Genomic DNA, 20,175 nt, shown 5'->3' with positions numbered 1-20,175 from the left:
AAACATTCAACAACAAGGGGAAGCAGAAGTTTCAATTCGTACTTGAACGCCCAAACAGACTTCGCCCTTGTTTACTTCACCCCAACTTCCAACTTTAGCACTATGCAAAAAGAAGATTCCCCATCACATCAAACTTGCGGTACATGCATGGAGTACTAAATGTAGATGAAATTAAAAACTAATTACACAGTTTTGTTGTACTTTGCGAGACGAATCTTTTGAACCTAATTAGTCAATGTTTGGACAATAATTCACAAATACAAACGAAACGCTACAGTAACAGCACAGTAATTTGGCACCTCCTAATTTAGCCAACTAAACAAGGCCAGAGAACTCAGTTGCTCTTCAATGTCCTGAGAAAAGACTTGCAGAGTTCATAGATTCATGTTTTCAGATCCCGCGTGCATTTCCGCTAGCTTTAAAAGTGCATGATTTTGAAGTCCTCGCACACTTCGGAATGCGTGCTAGCTGCTACAGATTTCAGGGTGTTTGGATGTTTAATCCGGATTAAAATTCATGTCACATCGAATATTCGAAGGCTAACTAGGAGGACTAAATATGAGCTAATTATAAAACTAATTACACAGATGGAGGCTAATTCCCGAGACGAAACCTAATTAATCCATAATTAGCACATGTTTACTGTAGCATCACATTGTCAAATCATGAACTAATTAGGCTTAATAGATTCGTCTCGCAAATTAGCCTCCATCTATGCAATTGGTTTTGTAATTAGTCTATATTTAATACTTCTAATTAGTATCTAAACATTCGATGTGGCAGGAATTTTAGGAGCTTCTAAATAAACAAACGGGTCTTATTTCCTTTCCTGACGGAACGGGCCTTATTTCCTTTCCTGCTGTTGCTGTATCACAACAAATTCGCTGAACTGGATGCGTCTACTGGGCACGCAGCTACTGCATGGGATGGATTGGTGACCCTCACCTACGCGCAGGTAACAAAAATAATGGATTTTTTTATAGTATCGGCCATTCTTCCAGGACAACGGATTCTATTGGGCTACTACGCGATCACAACATGTGGACTGAAAAAAATATTTATAATCGCAACTCCAAAAATCACCGAATCATGCAGCGCACAAAGCAACTCCTGCAAGCCTGCAAATAGACAAATCGCCTCCATCTATCCACCCCTTGGCATTTTTTTTTTAAAACAGCACAACAGCAGCAGCCCTGTGTTACCTTTGCACAGAATAAGTCCTGCAGCAACCTGTCGATGAAACAACATGTGCTCAGGAAAACACAGGTTAAACATTTATAACATAATCATCGCTTAAATCCAGTAAACTGATGCAGAAAACCAGGGAGCACAGATTCGGTCCATTCAGTATCTCTCATTGAACGACTGTTCCTACGGCACAACATGTACAGTTGTGCACACATAATCTGCGCATCCACAGCGCTTAAAGGTTTCGTCCAAAACCAGACTGATGGGGTAACCCTAAGAGGGCGACCCCTTGGTACTGGGGAGGATGTATACAACCCATACAACTGCAACACCACAGGCAAAGTTCAACCCTGGCAACCTATCACTAGCTAAGTCCTGAGATATCGATTTCTAACTACTTATCAGCAGGTAACCCAAAGAACTCCTTGGTGACACTTTCTGGTGCTTTCCCAAATCCACCAGCAACTTTCAGCATGCACTTAAACTTCTCCTCCTCACACTTTGACTGGTGCACGCGGCTTAACACATTGGCAAGGAGCACACCATATTGTGAAGTGTCAGATAAGGGCATGGGATCTGAAAGCTGAGCTCTTTCATACTCAAGCTGCCTATACAGACTGAGGATGCGATCTTTTTGAGAATAAAGCCTTTGCTCTGCCACCCTATATTCCGCTTCCTGAGATTTTTTCAGTTCTTGAAGGGCAAGATCTATCTCATCCTCAAATTTGGCAGAAATGGTGTTTGGATCCCCAGGATTGTACACTGGAAGATTTTCCACAGCAATTCCTAAGTCATTTGGATCGATTAGATCAGGATGCTCTGTCAACACACCCACTTCAGAAACTTGCCGAGTCCCAAGCACAGTCACACCACTGGTATGCGGGGAATTCTCTCCTGCATTGCGCATCAATAAATAATCCATTATGCACAAGAAATAAATGGAGCAACATCCCCCTACACTAGACTTTATGTCACGCCACCAAGGTTTCATGAAATGCCATAGTTCAAATTGTGCTTAAACATGAAGATAGTCATTTGTACAGCAATCAGGCAAGCAGAGATGCTACCAAAGGAGCCATATATGTCAATATCTGCAGGATATTCTCAGACACAGTCACACCACTAGTAGGTGGGGAATTCTGTCCTGCATTGCATATCAATAAAAATAACACACAAGAAATAAATGGAGCAACATGTCCTTTGGGGGCGGGGGGGGGGGGGGGGGGGGGGGCAACACACTAGTTATCCAACTTTATGTCAGGCCACCAAGGTTTCATCAAAATTATTCAAATTGTGCTTAAACATGAAGATAGTCATTTCTACAGCAATCAGGCAAGTGTAGGTGCTACCAAATGAGCGATACATGTACTCTCAGACAGATTTGGTCTAATACGATCCCAAAGTTCACTACAATCTACAGAGTTGAGGTTTCTAAGAATTACATAGAACACCAAAGGCCAAGCCAAAGGCATTGCAACTAGGTTGAGTTTTTTGGACTGGCATCAAGTCCTAGAACAGCATTGGGGATAAATATAGTTATACTCTTCCTATGATTACTTGCAGTCCAAAAATAAGTTTACCTGCACAGAGAGTTGCCCCACCCTCGTTGTTTTCCACTTTCCAAACTTCAACAAGATCAACCCCACATTTCAGCTGCATTAAGCAATAAATCATCAGTCCATGACTTTAAATTACTGAAAAGAAGGAAAGCTAGGGTAAACTACGATAAAAATGGACACTGTGTCTTGTGTGGTATCACCAGTTCAGAGCCATGCCAACTAGAGCACTGTGCTATTAAGAGATGATCAAATATATCACAAAAACATACTATACCTTTGCCATCGCCGATCCCATATGGTTCTCCAAGCCTTTTGCTCTCATTTGTCTTGAGCCACGCAGGAGGCATAAGCCCATATTCAGGATACGCTCAATATCATCCCTTGATTCGAGAGATTGACATGTTTCCATGAGTTTCTCCACATGCATCATTAAGTTAGTTTTGTTATCACAGCGCCTGCAGTAATATTGGACATCCAAGCCTATAGTTCCTCCAACAGTTCCAGCCATGTAACATCGAAGAGCACAATCAAGGTGTGCAACATGCCCACATATGTAGTTCTCTTCCACAACTGCCTCACATTTTATGCAGCTGTAACTTCCAAAAGAATAGTCAATTGTCCTGTTACAGAGAATGCAGCAGCACTCGCGACAGAAACCAGGCACTGTGCAGCAAATATTACAAGCTTGTGCTGGTGCTGATTCAATAAAGTCTTCTCTTTCAAGGTTGCACAAGTTATTCCTAGCCTTACATGGGAACACTGGATCAGCCATAACAGGTTCAGGTTCATGGAGCCTCACTTGCTGGGTGCCTGAAAATGCTTAGGTATTAAAGAGCAGCCTAAAGCAAGCAATCTAGAAAAAGAGAGAGCAGGAAACGTACTGAAACAATGTATGATGTATCTTGTGATCCATTAGCATGTAAAAGCCAGAACAAGCAGAATCTCAAGTAATGAAATACCCTCACCAAAATATTGGTTTTGCATACCACCACATCAGCGATGTAACAATAAGCAATTTCTAGACTAGATATATGAAGGGAAAACAAGATGGAAAATTAGTTCAGATGCTTAATTACAGGCAAAAAGATCAGATCTACTGTATGCACTAGGAAGAGATCTCATAGAAGATGGAGTCCGAGCCCCGATGGAGCTGTTCTTGATGATGAGCGGGGACTGACGGGGAAGGAGAAAGCGCCGCACAGCGGAGAACCGCTTCATCGGCAGCAAGAGTTAATTGGTGGCTAGGGTTTGAGAATTGGGGGATGTAAGGGATGGATCTCTAGACCACTATATAGAGACATGATATGTCCACTAAAATGTTGTATGGGCCTAAAACATATACATGCGCAAAAATATGAAGGCATGGGAGAACTCTATGGGCCTAAACTTATACATTGACAGGACCAAACAAGCCCGCAACTAAAAAACTATTTAAATATCGAAATACTTTCCATATAAGGTGTGAACACAGAAAATTGTGTGAACAGACTGAAATCAGAACATGATTTTGACTAAATTACATAGCAAGGACACTAAATCGGTTTCACCAGTAGAGGTAATTGTAAAAGGCGATTCAATACACAACAACAACAACTGCAGATGTGAAAGGTGCGAGAGAATAGAGATATCGCAAAGAAGGTTGTACTACATGTCCGTATGGCCAATTCGTCATAGACTTTATTATTTACCACACAATTGCATATGCAACTCATGCTTTTTATCTTGTATCCACACAAATGGTTGCCTTTCCAAAATACTCGGCCGGTGGGGGAAAGACTGTTCCCGTGGCATTACAACTGAGAAGGAACCTCAGCCAAGCTGGCTGAGAAACCCCTGAAGGGCGCACCGTAACCAGGGCTGACCCACTGGGTTTGCGACCACTGCAACTACCCCATAGTAGGAGGGCCCAAAGCGCCAAACCAACCACAAGTGCCACACCACTATTTTTTGGGGTTGCCAGCAAGAGGATTTTTTGGTCTCTCTATTAACTGGGGAGCTTAACATTACACTACAAGAGTGTTGGCAAAATGTGTCATGTTTCTTAGGAGGAATCGAGTGATAAGGTTAGGGATGAACTAAACCTAAGACCTACATCCATCATCCAACAAAATACAAAAGTGAGAAAAAGGAGGGCACGCTACCACAAGGAATCAAAAGGAACAGGTTCCGTTGTACAGTTAAAAGGATATTTTCAAACTGCAGATGTGAGTTGTGGATGTATTAGGTGCGACAGAGTCAGCTATAGTTGCACGAAGATGAGGTTCATTAAGGGTGAGTTTGGATGCATGCACCACATGATCCATGTATGGATGATCCTGGATGGTGGGGTTCAACCAATTTTCTTGTATCATATGGTTCACTCCTATTAGTAGAATAATAAATTAAGTGGGATGGCTTCATCCTGGATGAGTTGCTACAATTTTTTTTCTCGAACGATGCAGGATCATTATTATTTTGAACCATTTCATACATGAACCGAATGATACAAGCAACCAAACACACTAAGACACTAACAATATGTATACACCTATAAACATAAGGTATAATAAACTAAGGCTGGAGCAACAATGAAAAAAGGCACATCAATATGAAATCAAGACAATAGAAGAAATTATCAGTAGGTCGAAAGGAACATGGAAGGTCCTCAGGCATATTCAGAAAATAGTGTTACTTATTAACTGCTGCTAGAAAAATCAGATACAAGATCCAACAAAAACATACCTAAATGCCATTTACTATAGCTGATATTGTGCAAATGCATAGAGAATAAAAATAGAAACAATTTTCTTCCAGAAAAGCTTCCACAGACCACTACACAAGCACCTATATTTACTTCCTACACGAACTGTTACGACTCCGCTATAAGCCACTGAACATGATCACTACAGCAGCCATTATAACAGCTTTTTCATAACCTCAACGAACTACTATTTAAAACACTAGTTACATGACAACTAAAACAACATAAAAATGCAGCAGAAAGGTTTACCTTTTTGGATCCTGTGTCCTTCAGCAGGGATCTTCCAGATAAACATAGAAAAGAATGTGCTAGGATCAACATCTGGAAACTCTCTCTTAATAAATTCTTCAACTTGTATTCTACTTGCGAATCCTACTCTCTTACGAGTAGCTTCACGGAAACGCGATGGCGGCGTAAGATACCTGCTCACAGTTGGATCCATCACAAAAGTCAAACAGCATATATAAACTTCATTTTCTTGGCACAACCAATATAGAAGGAATAATTTAAGAGCAAATCTTGGCCGGTCTACTGCAAAATTGAGGAATTGGTAGCTGCTATTCATTTTTCCCTCTTTACATGGTGCTGCTCAAATTCAGATCTACCAGGACATGATAGGAGCATTACCTGTCAGCCCAATGGCCCGCTCCAGAAGCCCTGTTTCCCACTTTCCAGTACCATATATCCCCAGAACATGGCCAATTGTCAGGAGCATAGGGCAAACCTTTACCATATGTATTGGCACGAACAGGTATGGCAACAATGCCATTCTCAGTTCTGCACAATTCTGACAAATCAACTTCCACATTTGTTATTGCCTCGTCAGGGATCTGGAAAGAAAATCTCATCAGAGCAAAATTGCACCAAATTCAGTCAACACGATGCGTTCTTACTCTGTAAATCCCACTATGTCAATATCTTGCAAATTCCAATGATAATTAAAGAAGGATAATAAATTCATCCAGTAGTATGGATAAAAGGGAACTTATTGAGTCACCAAGTGAACCCTAGTTATAATGTTTCCTAATAATCATTTCGCTATTTACAGTCAACAGGACTATGCTAAGCATTCAATTATCCTTCCTTGGTCGAGCCTCGAGCGAATGAAATCAACATAACAAATAAAATATAGAATACAAGGTGTTAGAAATTTTTGCCGGATGACACCAGGTGACATACAGGTATATCTGTTTAACTAGAGATAATACATTTATCAACATATAGCGAGCATCATAACAGGGTATCTAAATTCACTAATAGTTGAGCTACTTTTTATATATAAAAAGGCACAACCTATTCAAAATAAGCATCACATGAAAGCGAACAGGGCAAGTTGAAATGTAAAAAATAGTAGGCAAACAACTATGTACAACAATGGTGCAACCATGCAAGAAAAGATACATGATGAAATCATGTTTACACGTTATGGAATTCACATAAGCATCCAGGGAGAAAAAGCGCTTGCACGCTTACTTGGTTAATAGCCAGCTTTGCCACACTTAGTGCTTGGCAAGCCTTATGCTCTGCGACAACAAAATTGACACACATCCACACAATTGTAGCATAGTTAGCAGAAAGACTTGGTGTGTAACAAACAAAGCATCAGGATAAGGAGACATAGCAGACCAAAATTCTGATAATCAACTAAACACTTGCCTAAGAAAGAATGGCACCCCTAGATTTACAAGTGGCAAAACTAGGCCTCGCAGATCAGTATTACCAATGCCACTTCCTTTGTCAACCAATGAGAACAAGATAAATAAACTTGAGCTTCATTGAAAATTAATAAGTTTAAAGATGATACCTCACTTTTGTTCGCCATTTTATCTGAACTTTCTTTTTTTTGCGAAAGCTTATCTGAACTTTCTCTTTTTTGCGAAAGCTTATTTGAACTTTCAGCAACGGAATGGCCATTTAATGGAGTACGTTGAAGTCTCTGCTGCTTTGGTGGTTCTGTTCGCGCCTTTTTCTTCGGGGTATCTTTTGAACTCTCGACAACCAGACATTTCTCCCTCTCTTTACCAAATAACTCCATTAACCTATCATAATGGTCAATCGTCTTTGTCATCCATTTTTTTGCTTCCGGTTTTCTCTACAACAAAAAAACAAAGCAAATGATTTATAGCAAGTCTGTAACCAGAAAAGTTAACATTCATTCTTTACTGACTGATAGCACAAGAACCTGGATCAACTCCCTCCAAACATTTGGATCGGCATTGAATCTTCTGCTCTCTGGGCACCACTTAATCCGAGTGTCTTCACTAAGAATGTTCCTGCACTCGTAGAACGATTCCTTGATATACTTGAGGCGGTTTTTGATATTGTTCCGGTCAATGGCCACCCCAAACCTTTCACCGACACCAGTGACGATGCTATCATATGCTACCGAGAAGAACCTGGCCTCACCCCTGTTCCCAATGGATTGCTGGTGAAGCAGCGAATCGATTAGATACTCGTTCATTTTATCCGACCAGAACACCGCGTCCCGGCCTGAAGCATGGCCGGGTTTACTGTAGGACATGGGGGCTCCGTTGAACCCCAAAATTCTTGGTCTGATAAACTTCACCGGCAGCTTTGAGCTTCGGCTATATTGATCCTACGCGCCGAGGAAGAAGAACCTGATGGAAGCACAGGTAGATGGATTGATTAGTGGAGCGCTATGCGGCATGCAATTTCCGCAACTACCGAATGGAAGAATTCGGACAGAACCAACTCGTCCCCGGCCCGGAGCAATCCGCACAGGCAAGCCGGGATTACTCACCAGCGAAAAGAGAAAATCAATCCACGGCCGGACGAACCCCCATTCCTCCACACGGAACCGAGGGAGGAGCCGCGCGCCGGCGGAGGATCAATCGGCGGCAGGGTGGGGGGAGAGACGACGGTGCTCGGCGAGTTGGGGCGAGAGCGTTTAGTTTGCTTGGTAGGGCCTAGTACGCTGACCAAAAAAGAGGCCCTGAGCCGGAATGGGCCGATCCTGACCGGGCTGGTCTCCCAGGGGCCCCTATAGCCGGCCCGAATGCTTCGCCGTTCTGATTCGGGCTTGGGCAAGTCTCGATTCATTTTATCGTGTAGCATCCTTATCTTGCATGAATTATGTACAGCGGCACCTTTCGGATGGAGGACCACGGGCGCCCGTTCGGCGGCCGACGAGCATGGTGCTGCGGAGAAGGTATTGCGGCTGAAGGAGCACCGTGACCTGACGGTTGATTCGGGTCCGCGCCGGCGAGGTCGCCGACCTCCAGGCTTATTTCCCACGGACACCGCGTCGCTTGCCGGGTCCTGTTGGTTTTCCCCTTCCGCTTCCTGCCGCCTGCACTTCCTCTGTCGCTGGGCATCGTGGCTGCACTTCCCTAATCCGATTTGATTCTGACGTAGGTTTGCACCGTGGAAGCGCTGGTGGCCTGCTGGCTTCACCGTGGATCCTCCGCACCACCATTGCCTCCCAGCCTGCAGGTGATTACTCCTCTGTCTGCTTGGTCCACCAGTCCATGGCCTCTCTACCACTCTGTTCCCTGGCTCTCCTCTTAACCACTGTATTATCTGCATTTGTTTTAGACGTGTCCTAAGGTTGGATCTGAGTATCTGACATCAGAGATACGAATACGATGCAAGTGCTCTGATAGCTCAACTGCATGCTCGATTGTTTGACTGACAACTGTAGCCATTTGGTTGTTCTGATGCTCTAATAGGTAGGTTCCTGCTTCGATTATTTTTGTTCTAGATCATAAATACGATGGTGAGCAATCTAATACAGTACCATGGACATGTTTTGTAACAATAGATTTTAAGTAAAAGGGATAATTCTACATCTGCTCCTGCTTGTTTCCATGCTCCGTTCAGAACTTGGGCTCATACACTGGAAGCTATTAATCAAGAGGTCTTCGATTCATATCTGGCACTAGAGTTCTTAGTATATGGTTCAATGGTTGTACTTCCTGCTACTGAATGTAAACTGCTGCAGATAATTACAGTATCTTATAGCCCAATTTGATTCGTATAAAGACGGGAGGGTGTCTACCGACTAGAAAGAGAAATGTGACTCTTCAATTCTAGGATAACTTGATGTATAAGGATGGGAAGTGCATACCAGAGAAATGGTATGAGGATAAGAGAGCGATGATCTAACAGATAAACATGGAATATAGGTGAACTTTGAAAGAATAGGTGAACGTGGTTGCCTATCTTAGCTCGCCACGGTTGCGTGTTCATATATAGGCCAATAGCCTAGAGATAGATATAAGAGTTTGGTTTGATTACATCTTGGAACTCTAACTCTAACTCAACCGATTATAGATTCTCGGAGAGTCTTGTTACAAGCCATGGCATATCTTGTTGTTTAACATCCTCCCTCAATCTGAACTTCTCTTCTTCTCAAGATTCAGATTGCCTCGAAATTTTTCAAACTTCTTGACAGGTAAAGTTTTGGTAAATCCATCCGCCAACTGATCATTAGAGGATATCAGTCGATCTGCAACTGTTTGTTTGTGACCCGTTCTCTAACAAAATGGAAATCAATTTCTATGTGCTTTGCTCTAGCATGGAACACAGGATTAGCAAACAAATAGGTAGCACCTAAATTGTCACACCAAAGATAAGGAGACTCGTTAAGTTTAACTCCAAGCTCGGCTAGAAGAGATTCCAACCATACAACTTCTGCAGTTGCATTTGCCATCTACTTATATTCAGCTTTTGTGCTTGATCTAGATACAGTAGCCTTGTTTTCTAGCACTCCAAGAGATAAGGTTAGCTCCAAAGAATATAGCAAATGCACCACTTGACTTTCTATCATCAACACTATCAGCCCAATCCGCATCAGAAAAGGCACTTACAACCATTGACTTGCACTGTGAAATCTTTAACCCAAGATTGGTCGTGTACTTGACATATCTAAGTATTCTTTTAACAGTAGTCCAATGAATGGTTATAGGTGAATGGAGGAATAGACAAACCTTATTTACCGAATAGGCAATATCTGGTCTTGTAAGGGTGAGATATTGGAGAGCTCCAACAATGCTTCTGTAGCGCGTACTATCTTCTTCACTTAGCTTTACCTCATGCATTGAAAGCTTCTCTGTAGCCAACAATGGTGTTGTAGATGGCTTGCAATTTGTCATTCCAACACGTGCTAGAATTTCTTGTGCATATTTCTCTTGAGAAAGAAGGATCCTATTATTTTCTTTCTTTACCTTAATTCCTAAGAAATAATGCAATTCTCCAAGATCTTTGAGTGCAAAGTCCTGTTTAAGATTCTGAAGTAATACCACAATAGCTTCTTGAGAGGACCCCATAACAATAATATCATCAACGTAAATAAGCATATAGATTGTTATGTTGCCCTTCTGATAGATAAAAGAGAGACGTGTCTGACTTAGAAGTTCTAAAACCAAGAGCAATAAGCTTGGTACTTAACCTCGCATACCAGGCATGTGGAGCTTATTTTCAACCATAGATTGCTTTGTCCAATCAGCAAACAAAATGTGGAGCATTTGCCTTCTCAAACCCAGGTGGTTGTTTCATGTAAGCCTCTTCTTCTAGAACACCATGTAAGAACGCATTCTGAACATCCAATTGTCTCAAACACCATCCTCTACATATAGCAACTGATAGCACAAGCCTTATAGTAGCAATTTTAACAACTAGGCTAAATGTATCCTCATAATCAATGCCATAACGTTGCTTAAAACCCTTAGCTACTAAGCGTGCTTTATATCTATCTATGAAGCCATTTGATTTTTTTCTTTACCTTGTAAACCCACTTACAGTCGATTATGTTGCTGCCTTGTTTAGGTGGAACAAGATGCCAAGTTTGATTCCTGAGCAGCGCCATGTATTCCTCTTCCATGGCTTTCTTCCACTTGGAATCACCGAGAGCTTCTTCAAGTGTTTGAGGTTCTCTTGTAGCACAAAAATAGCCATACCTGACCGTGCCATCAGTGAACTTCTAGGCCTGACAATCCCACTTTATAAATGAGTCATGGGACGAGATAGCTCAATCGGTGGAGGAGAGGATTCAATTTGTTGAACTGTTTCAGATTCAGCCGCAGCAGATCGTGAAGACGCCGCAGAAAATCCGCCTCCTGCTGGTGGTGTCCGCTCCGGTGATAGCACCTGGTCAGGTGGGACACCTAGCGCTTCCAGGTTGGGCGCAGGCGGCACAGCTCCCTGCGGCCGGGGGGACACGGTCGGAGTAGATTCGCCCCCGCCACGCGTCGAGTCTTGATATGGCCTGGTCCGACCCCAAGGCAAATCAGCGCTGGATCGTGCGCCGTCGGCTGCATGAGGATCCGCATTGGATATGGCGCCAGGATTTTCTGCAGCTCCGTTTGTGGCATTTCCTTCACCGTTTTCATCCAAATTTCTTCCTGTATCTTCCTGCTCAACACTAGGCAAGTCATTGGTGATAATTGGGTTAGCACAAGTTACATCCCCTAGTAAATGTGGTGGCAATAGAAGGATTTCTTTGCGGAGAAGGGCTCGCACATTTTGATGGAGATCTATGAACGGAAAAATATTTTCGTCGAACACCACATCCCTTGAGATGTAAACACGGCCGGATGAGACATCAAGACACTTGAATCCCTTGTGAAGAGAGCTATAGCCGAGAAAGACACAACGGATGGATCGAAAGGAAAGCTTTCGAGTATTATATGCTCGTAGATTTGGCCAACAAACACAACCAAAGTTGCGAATGGAATTATAATCAGATGTTTCTTGTAAGTTTTTCTTCTGGCGTGTGATAGTTTAAGATTTTGCTAGGAAGTAGGTTTATAAGATAAGTAGCAGTAAGGAAAGCTTCATCCCAAAACTTAGGGGGTATTGATGCATTTGCAAGGAGAGAGAAACCTACTTCCACAATATGACGATGCTTGCGTTCAGCTGCTCCATTCTGCTGATGGGCATGAGGACACGAGACACGGTGGGCTATAAGATCTTTTGGAAGAAGGAATTGAGCTTATCATATTCTCCTCCCCAATCTATCTGCATAGCAATGATCTTGTTGTTGAACTTACTTTCAACTAAGTTTTGGAAGTTTTGAAAAATAGGAAAAACATCATATTTTTTCTTGAGCAGATAGATCCAAGTGTATTTACTGAAATCGATTTCAATAAAGCTAACATAGTAAGCGTGTCTTCCAACCGAGATAGGTGTTGGTCCCTGAACATCAGAAAAAATTAGTTCAAGAGGAGCACTAGATATACTATCTGATTTGGAATAGGGAAGTTGATGACTCTTGTCCATCTGACAAGCATCACTCACTGAATTAATGCTTTTATCTCTAGAACGAGGCAAACTATTATCTCTAAGCACACACTCAATAATAGGAAATGCTGGATGATCTAATCTACTATGCCATCTAATTGTAGATGGTTTATTGACTCCATAGGCTTGCTTGATGTTGTTCCCTTATAAAATTCTTGATGATAAAGGATAGAGGTCGCCCCTGCATCTACCTTGATGTATGACCTTCGATAACAAAGAAATTTGGATGAAATTCCATATAGGCATCATTATCGGATGTAAATTGATGAAAAGAGGTAAGGCTTTTCTTTGCGCTAGGCACATGGGATATTATTTAGATATAATTTTCTACTAGGGGAATGTAAAATTATGTGTCCAATATTACTGATATACATACCTGATCTATTTGCTACATGCACTTGATCATGACCATTGTACTTGTCTCTTATTGTCATCTTCTCCAGGTCACCGGTTATTGTGGCAGAACCGCCCAAATTAACCTGACTAAAATGCATTGAAGTCGCCTGACACGCGATTATGCACTTTAAGCAAGTCAACTTGGTCGACCGTCGGATTTCATCCGATAAACCACATAAACAGGATCGAGAAGCATCGCTCACGTGAAGGTGAGTAGCACAGAGGTTACAACATTCCATCACGACAACATAGTTCAGCAATTTATTACATCAGAGTTTGTGAAATTCAGACCGAAATTTGCATGGGTCGAAGTCAAAGGAAAACAGCGGAAACTAAATGTCGATACATGACATCACGACGGAGCCGATCATGACATCAAAAATTCCTTCCTTCGCCATCCGAGGAAGGATCCCACTCGACGGTCCAGCCTGGAGGAAGCTGGGTCGGCCAAGTGGTACCCGCAACCAAACTATTGACATTACCTGAAAAAGATTAGCCACAACAAGGCTGAGCAACTAGTACTCAACAAGACTGACCCGTCGGAAAGACACGACCGAGACCTAGACATGCAAGGCTTTCTGGCTCTGGGGTTTTCTTGCAAAAACGTCTAAAGTCAGTCCTTACTTTCAACATTTTAGCTCATGTTCTATGTTCTTTATCCGGTCTAGATTAGCAACTTATACTAAACAAGCATGATTTTCCAAGCAAGTACTTAACAAGCATCAACTTAATCTCATATTCATGTTCCATCTTTACTCAGTGCGGAATAGCGATCAAGTAGTCTCAAACTGTGAGAGGCAGACGAATCGATTCGAATTTATTAACCATGCATGGCAAACCTAATCTCACGACATCCGCACCACGAAGGGTCGCTTCATTTGTCAGCCGTCCCCATCGATCCCTTAGGCACGTGTCAGGGCCAACTTCCTTTGGCATGCAATGCTCCACAGTCCCGGCCTATTGCTGCACTGTGACCGCACTTGCACCCACATGATGCACCATGGGAACGACGTTCCAAGGACAGCCGGAGGGTATGCCACGCCCCAGTTCAATCAGGTACTAGGCTTCCCCATCCCATACAAGGTATGAGATTAGTACTTTCAAACACTTGATCACAAACGCCGACACATTTCGACCTTAGTCCATTTTCATTTAGACAGACGGGGCAATCCACCAAGTATCAAACATAAGCCTGACCCCGTCCGTCGTCCTTATAGTTGCGACATAACTGAAACATTCAACTCCTATAACTCGCGAGTGACAGGAGATCACTCGACTTTTACCGAAACCTATTAAGCAATGCAACTACTCGGCCTTAGCAACTAGTATTCAAAAACAAGGTACTAAGTTTATGCATCTAAGGTTCCATTACAACTCCTCAAAACGTAAATGCGCAATCAAGTAATCAAAAATTGCATGAACTCAAGATAGAAATTTATGCTCCGGGGCTTGCCTTCAGGAAAAGCTGGCGGGTCCTCGGGGTCTTGCTCTGGTTCGGGCTCTCCTTCGAAGGGATGCAGTTCCTCGGCGAGGTCTTCTTCCGGTGCCGGGTGAAGAACGTACGTTCCGTCGGCGAGATTCAACTCTACACGGAAATGCAATGCAGGGGTTAAACATTTTAGATGGTTATTTCAACACACTCATGTGTTTAACACGGACACTTGTAGCAAAGCTACAGGAAAGGTGGGGGAGTTCAACTTCTGTTGGTGGAGAGTAGGATGAGAGGGTCGGGTTGGGAGAAACTTAGGGTCTGACCCTCAGATTTAAGGAAAAACCGTACTAAGGTCCTCAGACTCAACACAGAGGAATCCCCGAAAATATTTCACCGATACCCTCGGGTCAAAGAAAAAGTTACAGCCGAGCCCTCGGGCGAGGCGGAGAAAGGGTCGGCGAAACTTGGTAGGGTCGGGCGAGGCAAAAGGAAAAAGGTCGGGCGAGACGAAAAGAAAAGGGGTCGGGTGAGACGAAAAGAAAAGGGGTCGGGCGAAACGAAAAGGAAAGGGGTCGGGCGAGACGAAAAGAAAAGGGGTCGGGCGAACCGAAACAAAGGAGTCGGGCGAAACGAAAAGGAAGGGGTCGGGCGAGCCGGACAGGGAGGTTAAGTAGCTTACCTCCAGGTCTACCGGTGAAGCCTTGGGGTCGAAGGAGTGGACTTGGGCGGAAGGTTGTACGCACTAAGGCTTGGCGACAGCGAGGCTTCGACGGTGCTCCTGCGGTGGCGGAGCTTCTGGTGGATCACTGGCAAACTCTGGTACCGCGCGGAGGAACAGGCAGCTGGTGGGTTGGGAGAAGCGGCTTGAGAGTGGCGGCGAAGTCGCCGGAGTGTGGGGTGGCGCAAAGGGGTGAGCTCCACGGAAGCTCAGCGGCGGCGCAGAGGAGAAAGCGGTGGTGCAGGTGCTGGCGGTGGCAAGGGGTGGCATTGCCGGTGAGGGGGTTCCCTTTTATAGGGCCGTGGTGGGGCGGAGGGTCGAAGCGGGGCTCCGGTGGGGAAAGGATAAGGCCGGGAGCGGCGAGTGCGCGGGCAAGGCGGCCATTGGCCGACGACGCCATTGGGCAGAGGAGGCGGAGCTCCGGGTGGTCTTCGGCGGCGATTGGACTTGGGCGGCGCGCGTCTGGGGCTTCCGGTCTGTCGGGCGGGCGAGGCGGAAGGGCTACCGTGGGGGTTGGGTGAGCAGGCGAAGGCGCGGGACGTCGGGGTTGTGGCAGCTTTCCCGGCGGACGGGCGGAACGGGGTTGGCGGAGCAGAGCCGTGGCAGGCGGAAGGCGGCACGCGCGCGGCCGGCGGTGGGCTGGCCCGACGTTCGCTCCGTCCTGTCGCAGGCGCGGGTTGGGCGCCGTGGCTCTCGTCCTGTCGCTATCGCACTGGTGATAGGGCGCCGGCGAGCTGCCGATGGCCGGCGGCCACGCGGCGCGCGGCGCGCGAGCGAACGTGCTCTAGCGCGCGGGCATCGAGGCCCCCTTTCGGGCAGTAAGCCCGACCAGCTTTGGAGCGATCCTCCTCCGAATCTTTCAACACAACTTCCGAAACTCCCTTAAACAAACTTGTTCAACACTGATCGCTCTTCAAACTTTGTTTAAGGTGTCGGTTTTGATCGTGAGAGGATTCGAAGATATTTTACGCCAAGTTAGCCAAAAATCTGGAATTGCAGACTTAGGATTTAAGGCATCCGGGGTGAGTTGACTGGTTTACCTCACTTTGACCGGGATTTTGAACAAGTTCGGGTCTGATTTGGATCTGGGTCAGTGTGACAAAGTTGGAACACACTCGAGGTACTACAACTTTCATTAAGGCTCTGACTCGAGTTTAGATAGGGAAAACGGGAGATGAAAGCTTGCAAGATGAAGGAAAACTCGAATTCCAGGACTTAAGAGATTTTCAGGGTCCTTTAGAAAAACCGGCTTTGGTTGCTGTTTTTGACTTCCTTCCCCTCCGAATTAGTCAAAGTGCCTTTAACAAAAGTTGTTGGAATTAAAAAGTTTTACAACTCTTATTTGGGCAGAAACTTTAAGTTTGTATATAAATTTTCAAGCTTTAATTCAAACTCCAAAAAGAGCTTCTTAGGTTTATAAAGGTCATTTCACTTCTTAACTTAGGAATTTGATTTATCACTGGTTTATTGTTAAAGGTACTTAATTTAGGTAGAGTTGTTACAGCTATATGGTCAGATGCTCCGCTGTCCATGTACCAGGTTGTGTCCACCCCATAGCTTGTTGCAGCTCCAGCAATCTTGGGGTGTTGTTGTTCTTCTCCATCCTCATCATACATGTAACAGCAGGTAGGAGCTTCATGGCCGACCTTTTTACAGATCTGGCATTGTGGCTTGCTGTTCTTGCCTCCTTGCTTAGGCGTGTTGTTGCTGTTGCGATTGAAGTTGGAATTGAAGTTGGGACCGCGACTGTTTCCACGGCCACGGTTTCCTCCTTCTCCTCGACCGCGGTAGCCTCCACGCCCTCTTGATGCTGAATTGGCTAAAGATTGGTACTGGCCATGACTTTGTCCTTCATGAAGCATCTCAAGACAAGTATCATAAGCCATCAACTGAGCATAAAGATCGCTCATGGAGATGGTATCATACCGACCCATAACAGAAGACACGACAGGATTGTAATCTTGATCTAAACCGGTTAGGATATACGAAATCATCTCATCATCATCAATAATTTTACCGGCAGTGGCGAGTTCATCCCTTAAACCTTTCATATTGGTGAAGAACACTGTCATTGTCATGCTTCCTTTCTTCAGGGTGAAGAGTTGCGTGCGAATATTTGTCGCACACGCCCTAGATCGAGCTGAGAATATGTCTTCAAGGGCTGCCCATACTTCGGCCGCCGTTGTCATAGTCGCCACTTGCGCCAACACATCTTTGGTGAGGTTGTTGTTTAAGTAGCTGAGCAATTGCTGGTCCTTGACCAACCAAGCTTCATAGTCGGGGTTGGGGACGATCGTCTTCTTGGTGTCCTTCACGACTTCTAGGGTCTACGAAGGAACAGGCGTCGTCCCATCTAGATAGCCCATGAGTTGGGCTCCCCGGATGCTAGGAAGGATCTGCGCCTTCCAAAAGCACATGATTCTCCTAGTCAGCTTCTCAGAAACTGCCATGCCAAGCGCCAACGTCGTCGAGGAAGATGACGTCATGGATGGTGAGGCTATTGGATATTTGGTGGAAGGATGGCTCTGATTACCATGAAAGAATAGGTGAACGCAGTTGGCTATCTTGGCTCGCCACGGTTACGTGTTCATATATAGGCCAATAGCTTAGAGATAGATAGAGGAGTTTGGTTTGATTACATCTTGGAAAACAGGTAAATTACCTTCCTTATCTACCTCTAAGTCTAACTCAACCAATTACAGATTCTCAGATAGTCTTGTTACAAGCCGTGGCATATCTTGTTGTTTAAGAAACTTAAAGTAAAATTGCTGCATTCTACGAAAGGGTAACAAATGGGAAGTGCGTACCAGTCATTCTCCTATTGAGGTCATACCTGCAACTGCCTTTAGTTTGTATTCCCATTACTTTCATACTGCATATCCTCATTGTCCATGTCAATCTAGGTGACATGTCTATTTTGAAGCCATGCTACACATGGTTCTGGATACGCATGTTGTTTTCAAATGCTCTGCAAATTTTCCTTCCAAGTCACTCATCCACCTATTGAGGTTATCCTTGCAGCTATCTTTAGTTTTTATTCCCATTATTTTTCATACTGCAGTCTGTATGCTCATTGCCGATGTCAATTCAGGTGACATGTATATTCTAAAGCCAAGACCAATTCAGCTACACATAATTATTTTGGATATGTTGATCTTACCACACTATATACTCCTTGCTCAACCTTTTTGATGGATCTGATCACCTGACCTTATCGCTTGCAACTTATATCATCACGAAACGAAAGAGTTCTTATTAGTGTATGATTTGCGAAAATGTGCTTCGTACGTGTTGCCGAAGAGCCAAATTGACACTTTTTATTGTTGTACTAAAATTCACATTTGCAATCAAGAAGTAAAGGTCCGCTTTACTTGCCATCAGTTACTCAACTTAGGACTGTTGGTCAATAGGGATATTTTCTTTGTCAAATATACATTCCGTGGCGTCTATTTATGCAAATTGTTAAACGAAGCATATTCTCTTAAAAAATATGTGTAATTGGTTAAACTTTGCTCTCTCTTCTCTATTTTACATTTCAAGCGGTTCATTTGGACAAGAACCTCAGAATCAGAGTGCTTGATCGTCTCACTATTTGTAGTTGTTTGATGATGGCTTTGCCAAATTTACATTCTCTGGATTTACTGTGATTCATTGCTAGCAGGAAAGGTACAATTTACACTGGTCAGCCATGATTTGGATGCTGATGCAATGGCGGTGTTTAGAATTTCATATTCATGTGTCAGACACTTATATTATGGTCGTGACATAAACATAGCTATTTCCACACAAGCCTGTAATGTCTATAGATTCCTTTTAGCACTGAATTTTCTCTTTTCAATTTTTACCCTTTACTGGCAGGGTTATGACTTATATGAATTTATGGAATGTGCCACCAATATTTTGGTATGCTTCTTTAACAGCAATGAAATGTCTTCATGTTCAGATCTCTACAACGTACCAAATTTCTGAAACTGCAACGACAGACAGCAACGCATCCACGCGAAACAGCCGTGCTACATATACGGGCGCGGCGTAGCGCGCCGGCCGTCCTAGCAGTTTTGTGGACTAAATGGCGGCGGCAAGGGGGGGAGGCGTCCAGTTTTGCCCCCACGTAGCTCTGCCACTGCGTCGTAATACGTTTACTACCCATTGATGTTTATAGTACGATGAACTCCATGAACGAGGAGCTTAAACATCTAAGAGAATAGTAGCAGCTAGGCATCGGGTGCGATGGCGCGCTCTCGATGTAGAAAATAAGTAAGATATTAAACGTCCATAAATACGATTCAAGAAAAGTAGCTCAAGTACAGGAAAAGAGACACGAAAACTACTTTTGCAACCCCGCATCTAATGCAAGTAAAACCAAGGAGTGAACAAAAATGTTGTGGTTACTAATTAATACAATAGAAACAAGTAAAGAGAAAAAAAGGGTGGATGTCTACATCCTATTTTGTTCAAGGATAAATCATAAATCATCTTAGTTCTATCGAAATAGATGTTATTGTCTATACCACATGAAAATGTATGATGTATGATTAGGCTTGATGTTAGTCGTGAAGTGAACTTAGCGTGAAACAGTCCTATACTCTTTTTTTTAAGACGTGCATAGCACGTTTTTATTAAGAAGAGAAAAAGTTTGAACATGTACAACAGGGACACACGACCATGCAAGAAACAGAACCATTGTCCAAGGATACAATGAGGAGTCGAAAAAGAAACAACAACCCTCGAAAGCAAACACCATAAGGTAGCCTAGGCACAGTTCTATACTCTCTATTGCATCTAATATGGAATCAAGGAATGGACAAAGATATTGTAAGTAAAAAGATAAAAAAGGGATAATCATTTCGTGCCTACCTCTCCTTAAGAGACTAGTCCATCG

General features: G+C 43.8%; 1 protein-coding gene, 1 long non-coding RNA gene and 1 other non-coding gene across 9 annotated transcripts; 1 reads left to right on the top strand and 2 right to left on the bottom strand.

Moving 5' to 3' along the window:
• Positions 1-1,334: 1,334 nt before the first annotated feature.
• On the bottom strand, positions 1,335-8,418 carry LOC117837879 (uncharacterized). Its single transcript, XM_034717682.2, has 8 exons — positions 8,249-8,418; positions 7,670-8,105; positions 7,292-7,579; positions 6,115-6,317; positions 5,737-5,909; positions 3,022-3,557; positions 2,769-2,841; positions 1,335-2,082 (listed from the first exon to the last, which is right to left on the bottom strand). Exons 2-8 carry the CDS (start codon positions 8,006-8,008, stop codon positions 1,583-1,585), a joined length of 2,112 nt encoding a protein of 703 aa, XP_034573573.1. The 5' UTR covers positions 8,009-8,105; positions 8,249-8,418; the 3' UTR covers positions 1,335-1,582.
• A 151-nt stretch (positions 8,419-8,569) lies between these two features.
• LOC117837880 (uncharacterized) lies at positions 8,570-19,235 on the top strand. Of its 7 annotated transcripts, none has more exons than XR_004636450.2 (4): positions 8,570-8,940; positions 9,043-9,176; positions 13,191-13,352; positions 18,955-19,235. It is a non-coding gene; the product is annotated as an uncharacterized lncRNA (long non-coding RNA). The 7 variants fall into 7 exon arrangements; XR_004636452.2 differs by lacking the exon at positions 18,955-19,235 and adding an exon at positions 13,456-13,879; XR_004636447.2 differs by lacking the exon at positions 18,955-19,235 and adding an exon at positions 13,433-13,879.
• LOC117841250 (small nucleolar RNA Z247) lies at positions 17,167-17,305 on the bottom strand. The gene has a single exon (XR_004637270.1). It is a non-coding gene; the product is annotated as a small nucleolar RNA Z247 (small nucleolar RNA).
• Positions 19,236-20,175: the final 940 nt, after the last annotated feature.

Source organism: Setaria viridis, chromosome 9, assembly GCF_005286985.2.
Source record: "Setaria viridis chromosome 9, Setaria_viridis_v4.0, whole genome shotgun sequence".
Lineage (NCBI taxonomy): Eukaryota > Viridiplantae > Streptophyta > Magnoliopsida > Poales > Poaceae > Setaria > Setaria viridis.
Note: the sequence above shows the minus strand (reverse complement) of the source record. Positions and strands in the feature narration are given on the sequence as shown.